The sequence below is a fragment of the Suillus plorans genome, assembly GCF_016647745.1.
Source record: "Suillus plorans strain S12 chromosome Unknown HD556scaffold_3, whole genome shotgun sequence".
In the NCBI taxonomy this organism is placed as follows: domain Eukaryota; kingdom Fungi; phylum Basidiomycota; class Agaricomycetes; order Boletales; family Suillaceae; genus Suillus; species Suillus plorans.
The window spans coordinates 957,892-969,580 of NW_024537387.1; the positions used below are offsets into that span (position 1 = coordinate 957,892).

At 47.4% G+C, this 11,689-nt stretch overlaps 3 protein-coding genes across 3 annotated transcripts; 1 reads left to right on the plus strand and 2 right to left on the minus strand.

The window, feature by feature from the left end:
* Positions 1 to 5,915: 5,915 nt before the first annotated feature.
* Positions 5,916 to 8,203, minus strand: HD556DRAFT_1437192 (uncharacterized protein; the record flags this gene model as incomplete). Its single annotated transcript, XM_041305662.1, has 9 exons — positions 5,916 to 6,136; positions 6,187 to 6,459; positions 6,509 to 6,890; positions 6,942 to 7,052; positions 7,105 to 7,134; positions 7,198 to 7,227; positions 7,280 to 7,399; positions 7,445 to 8,005; positions 8,060 to 8,203. 9 exons carry the CDS (start codon positions 8,201 to 8,203, stop codon positions 5,916 to 5,918), a joined length of 1,872 nt encoding a protein of 623 aa, XP_041166643.1.
* A 274-nt stretch (positions 8,204 to 8,477) lies between these two features.
* Positions 8,478 to 9,410, plus strand: HD556DRAFT_1437193 (uncharacterized protein; the record flags this gene model as incomplete). Its single annotated transcript, XM_041305663.1, has 6 exons — positions 8,478 to 8,517; positions 8,566 to 8,658; positions 8,719 to 8,844; positions 8,895 to 8,957; positions 9,008 to 9,118; positions 9,166 to 9,410. The coding sequence occupies 6 exons, from the start codon at positions 8,478 to 8,480 to the stop codon at positions 9,408 to 9,410; spliced, it is 678 nt and encodes a 225-aa protein (XP_041166644.1).
* Positions 9,411 to 9,569: 159 nt separating this feature from the next.
* On the minus strand, positions 9,570 to 11,451 carry HD556DRAFT_1478488 (uncharacterized protein; the record flags this gene model as incomplete). Its single annotated transcript, XM_041308565.1, has 5 exons — positions 9,570 to 10,303; positions 10,354 to 10,527; positions 10,583 to 10,686; positions 10,740 to 11,158; positions 11,224 to 11,451. The coding sequence occupies 5 exons, from the start codon at positions 11,449 to 11,451 to the stop codon at positions 9,570 to 9,572; spliced, it is 1,659 nt and encodes a 552-aa protein (XP_041166645.1).
* Positions 11,452 to 11,689: the final 238 nt, after the last annotated feature.

The following is an 11,689-nucleotide window of genomic DNA, read 5'->3' on the forward strand; positions in this document are numbered from 1 at the left end:
CCCTTGCCCTTGGGGCTCGGAGATCCCTCTGGACGCGCGCGTTTCTTGCCTTTGCCTTTGCCGGCCAGCGCCTTAACAGGCGGATTTCCGCCGACGCACTTTTCCTTGGACGCGCGACACTGGTCGCAAGTCCGGATCTTTCGGAAATCATCAGTAATCATCTGGATCCGGACAAAACAGAAAACTCACCCTAGGCGTCCTAGACGCTACTGCCCAGGTGCAAATCTTGCGCCTAAGGACGCACATCTCACACGCAACCTCCGGATCTGCCAGACCGGAGGACTAACATGTTGTTAAACTCCGGAAAAACACAAAAAACCACATCCGACTCACCTCCGACGCATTACCCATCCTAGCCTTTGCCAAACGCTCCTGCTCGCGCTCAGCCAACCTCTTCCGTGTCTCCTCGATATCCTTCCGCTTCTGTTCCTCCATCCATTTCTGTTCCTCTTCCGCCTCCTTGCGCTTGCGTTCCTCTTCCTCCGCCTCTCTCCGAGTGTCCGCCTCGAGCCGCGCAATTTCGGCCGCCATTTCCGCTTGTCTCTCTTCGAGAACCTGCCGGGCGGTCTTCTTGTTGCCAGAAGTGGAGTTAGACATGTTAAAAGCAGTAATAGGAGTTAAAGGGAAAGTTTTAGACGTCTCATGGGCGCCCTGGCCTACTTATATGCTCAGTGCTATTTTTACGAGCTCCACCCATCATCTCGCATTCATAAAGGTCCGGTCCGGACTTCCGAATCAGAAGCCTCGTGGGCTCAGCCCTAAAGGGGGGATACTGTCATATCCCGCGTTCTGGACCTGGACCTATCACACTCATCATTTCCGGATTTCCGGATCCGGCTGACTTCTATGTATCGTCCGGATCCGACCCGCATCTAACTTCCGTGCCTTATCCCTTTGGTATTTCCCTTATCTGTTAGTACACTTTATTTTCCGTCCCTTATTCATTTCCGTCTTCATTTTACTAAGTTCTGATAGACTAGTGATAGTCGTCCCATATGTTTTCTTCATAGCTTTACATAGCTTCGCACTGCACTTACTGTTCTCCATTATGTCCTCAGTAGTATATAAACCCCTGTACAATCTCTGTAGTTTCCTCAGTTCGAATATTATCTTAGACTCTGCTCATTCTCTCCTCCGTCCGACTTGAGTATCTCTCTCGTCGACCTCCGCTCGTCTTAGGATTGAGTCCTATAGACTTGTCACCTCCGCCTCTACCTTTGGTAGTCCTCCGCTGTTTCCTTTCTAGTTCGGACTTCGTCCGGATTAGTCTTATCTCTTGTTCCCGAACGTCCGCCGGAATTCCCACGCATCGGACATCGGACTCCGGACATCGCCCGACGCCCTCCGGACATCGTCCAGTAACCTTCGGACATCGTTCGACAGCCTTCGGAAGTTAGGGGCACGTACTTGGGTAAGGGGCGCAGCGCACGAGCTGAAGCCAAGCCCTTCGGATCCGACCCTTGAGCACGTTCTTAACAATATCCTCGATGATGACGGATGGGCTGGGGGAATATGATCATTCATGGAGATGGGTGGGCCCATCTGGGTAATATGTAGAGTAGGATATTATAGACAGCTGGGCTGAAGAGAGATGTAAGGCAAATATTGTTATATAGATGGGTGGGCTGATGGGGGTGTATTACATATACGGGTGGGCTGAGGTGGGGAATATTACATATACAGGTGGGCTGATGTGGGGAGTATTATATATACTGGTGGGCCGATGTAAGGGATATCAAATAGACGGGTGGGCTGAGGGTGCAATAAAATATTTATTACATAGACAGGTGGGCCAAGGTGGTGGAATATCACATATACGGGTGGGCTGACATAAGGGATATTAATTAGACAGGTGGGCCAAGGGTGCGATAAATATTTATTACATAGACAGGTGGGCCGAGGTGGGGTATAATTATATAGACAGGTGGGCCGACGTAGGATGTATTATATAGACGGTGTCTTCTTAGATAGATGATCTATAGATAAACACCTATAAAACCAAATATCTCCACAGTCAGCGATTCAGACAAATACCAATGACTGATAATGTGGTTGTTCATGGGTGGCTTGCCTTGCTCCTAAGATTCAGTCAGTAGAATATGGTTCGCACAAAAAGTCAGTAGTCAGCAATCAGCAGTCAACAGTCAATCCAACAATATGGATATGAAACACAGCGATGAGAGAAAAACACAGAACTCGGTCAGTCAGCGATCGACAACAACAACAACAATCACAACAACACAGACAACAACAAAACAAATCAGGAAACACAGTCACTCTAACAATATAGAGATGACACAAAACAAACAGACACTCTTCCTAACACTTCACACAGCAACAAGGATTCGTACACAAACTTAGTGCAGCAAGTTGTGTGGAGTTACAATGAGAGTCCCCCTCAATACAAAAACAGGTAAAACTACCATCCGGCCTAGTCAAGCCTCTGTAGCACTCTTAGCCTAATATTGAACCTGCTGCCAAGGAACTCACAATGAGTATTAAACAGACTCAGGAACAGGTGACCTTGGACTTCAATACCAAGTCCCCTTTTCAATAGCTAAAGTCTAACTCGCAAATGACTACCCTCGATCGGTATAACACACAGGTGTAAGAGGTCAGGTATCACCGTCAACACCTAAAGTCTCCCCACTAGACTATCAGAGTCTTCCGTGGACAAAAGAGACAACACCAAACTTCTGGGTAAGAATGAGACTGAAACTTTGGTAATTGAGAGAAAGTTGATAGGTTGAGACAACAACAAAACAAGACTGCTACAACAGAAATGCAAACACGATCACGGTCACGGAGACTGTTAGCAACAACGATCACAAAGCAAACAGACAGCGATCAGAGAGATGGTCAGTATAGACAGTCACCAACACACCACACACACTTGAGACAGAGAGAGAGAAAGAGAAAAAGAAACAGAAACACGAGTTTCAGTCACGAATCTCAGACACAATCTCAGAGAAAACAGAGAGAAAAACAAACACACAGACACTCAGAAAAACAGACACAGAGACAGAGACAAATCACAGAGAAAATCACAGACAGAGACACAAACCAAGACACAAAAAGAAATAGAGAAATTCAGACAGACAATCAGGAGAAAACAGAAAAAGAAAAATTAGTCTTGCTAGTCGTCAGACACAGTGAGCTCAAGGTATGTGCTAGATGTTCAGCACAATGAGCTCGAAAGTGTGGTGCTGGTTGTTGAGCACAGTGAGCTCCAACCTTGAACTGCACTTGCTGGTTGCTGATTCACACTTCACTCACAATTTTATTCTGAGAGTCAAAAACAGTGGGGAACTGCTTGTTTTATTGGGCAAAAAGCTGGTCCTTATATAGACAAATTTGGTGGCTATACTACTAGTTTCTCGTACTTAAAGTTGTAACTTTAGTTTGTTAGTACCAAGTCACACGGTTTCTTTGGGTCAAAAAGTAAATATTCATAACTCTAGTTGGTATAATGATGAGTCAGCAAGAGCTGTATATGGCCCATGGGTCAGGTGACCCTTGATGACTCAGCTAGACAAGAGTGAGAAATGATTACATATTGTGTATGTATGTTTGTGAAATCTGTGGCTGATGAATTTATTGGTGGCATAATGACATAGGACACGTATTTAGCGATTTGTAAGCTTTCCCACAGGGTAACCTTACGCAAACATATTTTTCACAGTCACCTGATATGTGTGAGAATCTTCTGAGTCATCTTCATGGCTGACTAAGCAAAACTCATCGCAGAATTAAATGTACAAAAATATTCAGTCCGCTCGCGTAAAAACTCGTAAAAATGAAAAAAGCGAAAAAAGCGAAAAATATTCCCTTAGCCTCAGTCTGACTTCAGGTCATAGAGAAAATGGTTTCATAGGGTATAGGGCTCATAGGAGAGTGTTAGTCATCCATGCACTGAACCAGTTTGGTGCAGGTCAACGGGTGGGCCAACATAGGATGTATTACATAGACGGGTGGGCCGACATGGGGGATATTACATAGATGGGTGGGCTGATGTGGGGGATATTACATAGATGGGTGGGCTGATGTGGGGGAATTGTACATAGATGGGTACATATATGGGTGAGCCTAGATACATTTCATCAAGACATACAGCTGATGTAGCCACCAGTGAATCAAACACGTAGGATACATGCACACTATGAGTGCATATACCTACCATTGACCACCGAAATCTAAACCCATAAGCATGAAAACATGAATCGACCATGTGTGGCATTGACCAATAATCGAGTACTGAAGTGGGAAAACCCCACACCTGAACCCTGGTGTGCAACATATCCTATTTCTACACACGGACACCAGAAGCACAACACTCGCAAAAATATAAATGTCAAATTTTCACAGTGCTGAACCCTGAACCCTGAGATTTTACCAACCCCCGAACCCTGAAATTGTGGACTGCCGGGTCTCGGGGGTCGGGGATCGGCACTCGGGACTTGAGAAATTTGGGGAGATCAATAAAATTTGATCTAAGATAAATTTGATTTACAAACAAATTGATTTACAAACTTTGAAAGATATCTGTGTCGTTTCACATATCGAGTCCCAAGTTCCGGGACCCCCGAACTCCGAGACCCGAGACCCGGCAGTCCACAATTTCGGGGTTTGGGGGTTGGTAAAATGTTTATGGATATACGAAAGGTTGATTCAAACATGTTTGAAAAATGTCTTTCATCTCAAAAATTGAGTCCCGAGTGCCAGGTGCCGGAATTGTGGACTTCCGGGTCTCGGGTCTCGGAGTTCGGGGGTCCCAGTGTAGAGACTCGCGCCTCTCAATGCCGGACATACAGCCCTATGAACCACATATTCCTTACATATTCCAGCTCTTATCTGAAGGATCAGTCATACGCGCTCCCCCGCGCGTGCCCTACGTATGCACCTCGTTCGTGCGCCTTATATGCACTTGCGCGCTTCTGCACGTGTCCATGCGCCTCCCCTTAGGTCTTCTCGCGCCTACCCATCCGTCCATCCGTCCATCCTATGTCCTCACTGATTTACTGGTGCATTATTCTTATCTCTTTCACTGAATTGACGTGCACTCGGTCTGATCCCCACACTTACATACAGAAAGTCTATCTTAGACTTTAGATTATATTTAGAGTTGATATGGTTACTCGGTTCGGTACCGCGCTCAGAAGCGCCGCATAGCGCTATCTCCCTTCTTAAATAGAGGGAAGTTCTTTTTACTTGGGTTACTACTTTTCCCCCCATTTATCTCAGTATACTGCAAGTTGTATAGTGCACCTTAGTACTTGAAATCAGATTATACTTCTCCATCTGCTACAGCTCGCGCCTCTACTATACTTGAAACCACATCCCTTATCACTCATAAGTGCGCTTCCGCATACGCGTGCGCCCCTCGCATCTCACGCGCCCTCGCATCGCTCACGTGCGCGTTATCTTCTCGCGCCTACCAGCGCCCGTCTAGTTGACAGAGTTTCCCTCCACCTTATTCGCGAGGAACTTCTCTCAGTAGCTGTCCTTTGGGTCGAGTTGTATTCTCGTATCCAGGTCTTGCTGTAGAGCCCCCTTCTTTTAGTGTTTTCACCCACAGTCAAGATTCCTCACCTTCACCGGAACTCAGGACTCGATATGTGAGACGACACAGATATCTTTCAAAAGTTTGTAAATCAATTTGTTTGTAAATCAAATTTATGTAGATCAAATTTTATTGATCTCCCCAAATTTCTCGTCCTGAGTGCCAACCCCCAACCCCCGAGACCCGGCAGTCCACAATTTCGGGGTTCGGCACTACGAAAATTTGACATTCGGGTGATATCTACCTCAATCTACAGTTTTGAGTTCTGGGTATCAGGACTCGATGATTGAATCATTCAATTGTGGCATAGGTAACATGCATTGAAAAAGATTTATGTACATCTATCACTGAGCAATTATGTAGCCATTTCAACCTCCTCACGAGGACGCTCAACCTTCACCTCAACATCCATCTCCTCATCAGAAGAATTATATTCTGGCAAGAGGTTGCCTGGTTCATCCTGGACCACAATTTCGCCAGAGGATTGTGGACCCTCAGGCTGAACTTGGGTGGGCTCAACCATGAGACCTACCATAGCAGATCCATCCTCAACCGTCAAGGGTGTGGGTTCCATGACTGACATGTCCAAATCAATGAGATTAAAAAGTTCGGAGGTGAGGGGTGACATGGATGGGGGGGACTGGATTGATCAAGCAAGATTGTTGCATTGGCAGGTGTGTCCGGAAGTGGAAATGAAGGGTGCTGGTCGACCACATTGCACCGGAGGCTCTCATGGAGGTGTTGCAGGGTATCAATCTTATCATCCTGCTCCCACACATGAGCCTCCAGCATGGCGATGCGAGCTGCACCATCCCGAATCGTGATTGCCATGGAATGGAGATCCGGCATGGGAACATCGAGTGCTGCACGAGGCACTGCAAAGCTTGAAGACGGAACAGCTAAGTAAAAAATAAGGTCAGCTGGTCATTAAAAGTTTGGGTGACTTACAAGCTGGCGCAGGTGCAGGTGCAGGTGCAGGTGTCTTCTTGGCAGTGATGGTCTTGCTGCGACCACGTGACTGCACCTGGGGTGTAGTCACAGCAGGGATGGCCGGAGTGCAGGACGGGCCACGAGATTGACTACAAGTTCGGGCCCTTGACTGCAAGGGAGATGGAGCATTGGATGGAGCAGGGGCAGGTGTCTTGGAACACGTCCGACCGGTGGTAGACTTCCCTCGGGTGCGTTTGGGCAAGGATCCCAGAGATGCAGGGTTGCATTTGATCTTCTTGGTGGAGCAGCGGATGCAAGACAAGCAGGGGTGGCCGGACCTCTTGTCCAAACGAGTTGCGCAGGGCCAATCCTCCTTTACGCAATAATGGCAGGGGTTGGTCTGTGGGATCCGTTAGTGGATGGACGAAGGGGAATTAAATGGAGTACTCACTGGGCTGGGAATGGTGATATCAAATGTGGGATTGGCTGGAGGTTCACCATCCGAAGTGCTGGAAGTACCATCAGAGGACTCGACGACTTCCGGATGACTGCTGGAGGTTGCCTGATAAATTGTTAGTATAAATGTGAGTTCTGGGCGAACTGCTAAGACTTACAGGAGCCTCCGGACGACTGATGGGAGACTTCTAATGCAATGGGCATGAGTGAAAATGATACATGTGAGTTCCGGACAAATCCAAAAGACTCACCATGACCTCCAGACGACTGCTGGCAGTCAGCTGTGGACGCATGAGCATATATTTGAGTTCCAGACGAATAAATCAGACTTACCAAAGCAGGCCCAAATGATTGCTTCTTGGGGGAACCAGGTGACCGAGGCAACTGGGGCGTCCTTACAACAATGGTGGAGAGCTGGGGAAGGATGACCTCTGGCACTCCACGCGAAATTGGCTGCAACAAATTGAGAGCATGACACAAATGAGCCAGACCACATACCTGAACAATTGTGTCTTCATCATCTTCCGACTCCACAAACGGCTTCGACTTGGCGAGTCGAGTTGACTTGACGCGCTTGCGACCCTTCATCGCCGACTTCGGAGTTTGGGAGGAGTGTCCAGAAATCATGGGAGACTTCCTCTTGCTGCTCCCCCCAACTTCCGGCTCAAGGTCAACAGCAACTGCCTTACCTTTTCCTTTGTCCCGGAACTCGGAGGTTGTCTTGCCGGATGAACTGGCAACATTGCCGGCAATGACGGGAGGGGAGGGAAGGACAGGTGTGGGGGAAGGGACAGGTGGAGACGGAAGATTGACAGTCAGTGGGCCAGTGGAAGGATTGGGAACAACAGGGAGATCACAGGAATTGTCACCCAACGCCTCCCAGGTGCGAACCTGCTTGCGCCAGGCGTGTCTCAACACCCGGGGGTCATCATGGCCAACGCTGTGCCAGTCGGGCAACACCTGGGGAGTCATGGAACGCACCCTCATCAGCTCCTTAGAACAGGAAGCCACAATGCCAGGGATGTAATCCCCTTTCTCATGCGCCTGGATGATGTCACCCTACCTGGATATTAGAAACATTAATGGTAAAATAATTTAATGAGTGCTACTTACCAACAGAGTGGTGACCTGTTTTGTCAGAGCAAGGTAGACGTCCACTGTGCCGGCCGGGATGTGCCGAGCGCCGGCAATGATGCCCACAAGCTGAGCAGTGGATGCCTTGAGGCCGGCCAATGAGGATTGAACTGGAGTAGACATTTGGATTGAGTTGAGAGATGTGAGAATGTCAAAAGCAGGGTAAAATCTTTTATCACTAGGATGAAGTTTCAAAGAAACAATACAATTGAAGGACGATGTTGAAAATCGTTGATTGTTTGTCTTTGTTTGGTCGTGGTTCAACTTTCGGCAATCGCCGGCCATGTGTTGAACTTCGAAGTTATCAGTTATCAATCAGTTCATCAGCTCATCAGATATCATGAGCTATCAACCTGGGGTCAGATTTCATGACCCTCTGGTCACTGAATGCACCTCAATGGATGTGGATGAGTCCTCCAAGTCCCAAATGTCCCTTGGTATGTTTTGTTTTTGTTATTTCATTCGATTGATCGGACATGTTTTAGATGCATTAGATGATATATACCTTGGGCCAGATGATGAGTTAGACTCTGATTCTGGGTCATCCGGTGGTTCGGATGCATTGAATGCGATTCCTGGTATGTTTATCAATTTGAATGTACATATTCTACATGTGCAAATTCATCACATATTTCCAGATCCATCATATCTGGCCCTGGCTGATGGACTCACCTTGTACGATGACCCGGACTTGTATCTCGGTCCAGAGGATACCTTGATTGAGTCTGATGATGCTCCGGCTGTACCTGATTTACCAATGACTGGTGAGTTTATTCTTTCCATCTCATGTTCATTTTTCATGGCATTTCCCAAGTGAATGAATTGACTCCCGAACCTCATCCGGCCAGTCCAGCTGTACCAGAGGCACCCATACCTTGTACGTGTATTCATATCATGTCATGTGTTCTATTCATGTTATCTCCCAAGCAAATTCAGCAACTCCCGAATGTCAATCGCCCGAGCCGGCACTCGACAATGAAGCACTGCGTGCCATGGTTCAGGAGTTCATGCCAATCGGATCTTATGATCAAACCGAAAGTAAGTATACAACAGTTGATTATTTATCTCTGCTAATTTTCTGCAAGTTCAAACAATTGTAGATCGCCTGGGTGATTACCAACAGCGTCATGGAACTCTTCCTGACCCTACAGTAGCACAACTTCTTGAGGCTGACAGACCATTCAGGATGGCATGGGCTGAAACATGCGACAAACTCCGGAAAGCAGATGTGGACCTCCGGAGGATGCAAAGGGTAAGGGAGTCAACCTCCGAAATGCTGAAGGTATTAGACACCCTCATTGACTTCTTTGAGGACTCAAGTAACATGTAAATATCAATCAATGTCTGATAGTAGACAAATTGCAGTATACTTTACCTACTCAGTACTTAGTACTCGAGATTTGGGATTTGGGATTTGGTCATTGGTACTTTGACATATACACAATAGCACATATGACAGTACACATGGGGGCAGGAAGATATATCTACATTAAGTGCATCCCCGTGCTCTGGTTACTCTAGGTGTACTGTCTACTGGCATTTGCAACTTACTCCGGGTCGTCCTCATGGATGGTTCAACCGTGACTGTCTTGCCCCACCTCCTTTTTGGTGCCGGTGGTGTGATACTCTCTTCCATTTCAACATTATCTCTAACCTCGCCGGTCGCATCTTCAGTTAACCCAGCAAGGAGGTCGCCCATTCGTGATGTCAGTAATGCACCTTTTTTGGCCAGTTTGGCCAGGCGAGGCTTTGGAATTGCACGTGGGACTGCCGTCCCTTTGGGTGTAGGACCTCCCATCCTGGGTTTCTTCAGCGGATGTCTCCCGTCAGCCACGTCATCATCCACATCATCCTCCGTATGATGAGTGGCACTCTCCTTATCACTCTCGGCTTCTGTCGACGAATCCCGAGGCCTTCGGATGGTAACCCGCTGCTGCTTTCTCACTATATGAGTCTGAGGAGAGGGCGACTTGCCGGATATGACAGATGGTACCATGTCCCCATCTTTGTTCTTCCATGCTTTGAACAGAAATGTGGGACCTTCACCTGTTTCCTGCCGAGCATGCCAGAAATGGAGCAAGGCAGTCGTGTCCCAATTTTGCAGCTTGGAAGGCTCCTTCAAGTCAACATCTGCTGGAAGATACATCCGGGCCACGAAGTCATCCTGACTTTGTATGATGGCACTCCATGGCACAACCGCCTTGTCCTTCCCGGAACATATCCCTGTGTCCATGCATTGAACAATTTGTGGGATGATGCGACGAGAAACTCACGATAGTGCGATGTAAGAAAGGCTTTCACTATGGCCTTCTTCTCCTCAAGTTTCATGTCGGTGATGTCAGGAAGGAACGGCATACCTTCCCCATCCATTTCGAGTTCGAAAGCTGGTTTTCGAATTCTTTTTCGACCTCCCTTGACCTGACGTCCTCCATCCCGTGCCCCAGCGCCTATCATCGTGATGCTCAACATGTTCAATCTGGTATACATGGTTCAAACACTCACCGAACTGTTCCTGCGCATACTCCTGCCACACTGGCTCAATATCCTCCCAGTCCTTCGTCTTCATGAAGCTGTCCCTGTCTCCTAAGGCCTCATTATCATCATGCCTGCATGAATATTTTGAGATGAAAGATCCACGTCAATGGGTAAATGTACTCACATCCCAAACAGCACCTCTCCCTTTTCATTCTTCCAAGCCGACATCACAAAAACTCTCATCCCACATTGCCTCCACATCTCGTTCAAAAAGTGCTCCATATATGCTGGACCCTTCTTATGGGCGACTTGTGCTTGTATCTCCGGAGGCGGACAGTTGTTGGACCACTCTTCCGCTGTTCCTTTCGCCTTCTCCAACTCATCATTGTCCAATTCAGCCATGACTCTCTTCACCGCCGCCTGATAATGTTTGAACATACCAGGATCTCCTGGCTTTACCCCGGACTCGTCCTCAATCCTCTTCAGCACCTCTTCGCGTTTCTGCTGGTAGACCACCATCCTGGGTGTCCATTTCCTCCCATACTTTATGGTGTCCTTCCTTTCCTTCTTTTTCTTGTTGTTAAACAACCAAGTCTTGTACACCTAAGAGTTGATGAAAGAATGTGATGTTGAAAATTTAGTGATTCAACACAACAAAGAAGCATCACCTGCTTCCTCTTTTTCCATTGTTTTTGGTCCACCTTAGGAGCAAACAACCTGGCCGCCCTTGCTATGGCAGTGAAAATCCCTCGCTTCTCACTCCTTTTGGCGGCAGTCCACTCAGGAAGGTAGTTCTTCAACTCCAAAATCTCCTTGTCCGTGAGCTTCTGCGACTGTGGTTGACGCGCCCTGTGTCTTCTGGAAGTCGTGTTGGTGGAATGACCTGTTCTTGCCATAGTGAATCAGAATGCAGAACTGGCTGAGGATTTGCAAGGTGGAAGTATTAATGAATTGTGCGAAGTTGAACTTTGAGCAAAGCCTAATGATCGGTTAATCGGCCCATATTGGACAAGAAGCCATTAATGGAAATGAATTTGTAATGAGCCAACAGGACTGCACAGCATCATATTGCAATAACAATTCATTACACCTGAGCTGATGCCTTGCTTGCAACATTAGTAAACAAGATGAAGA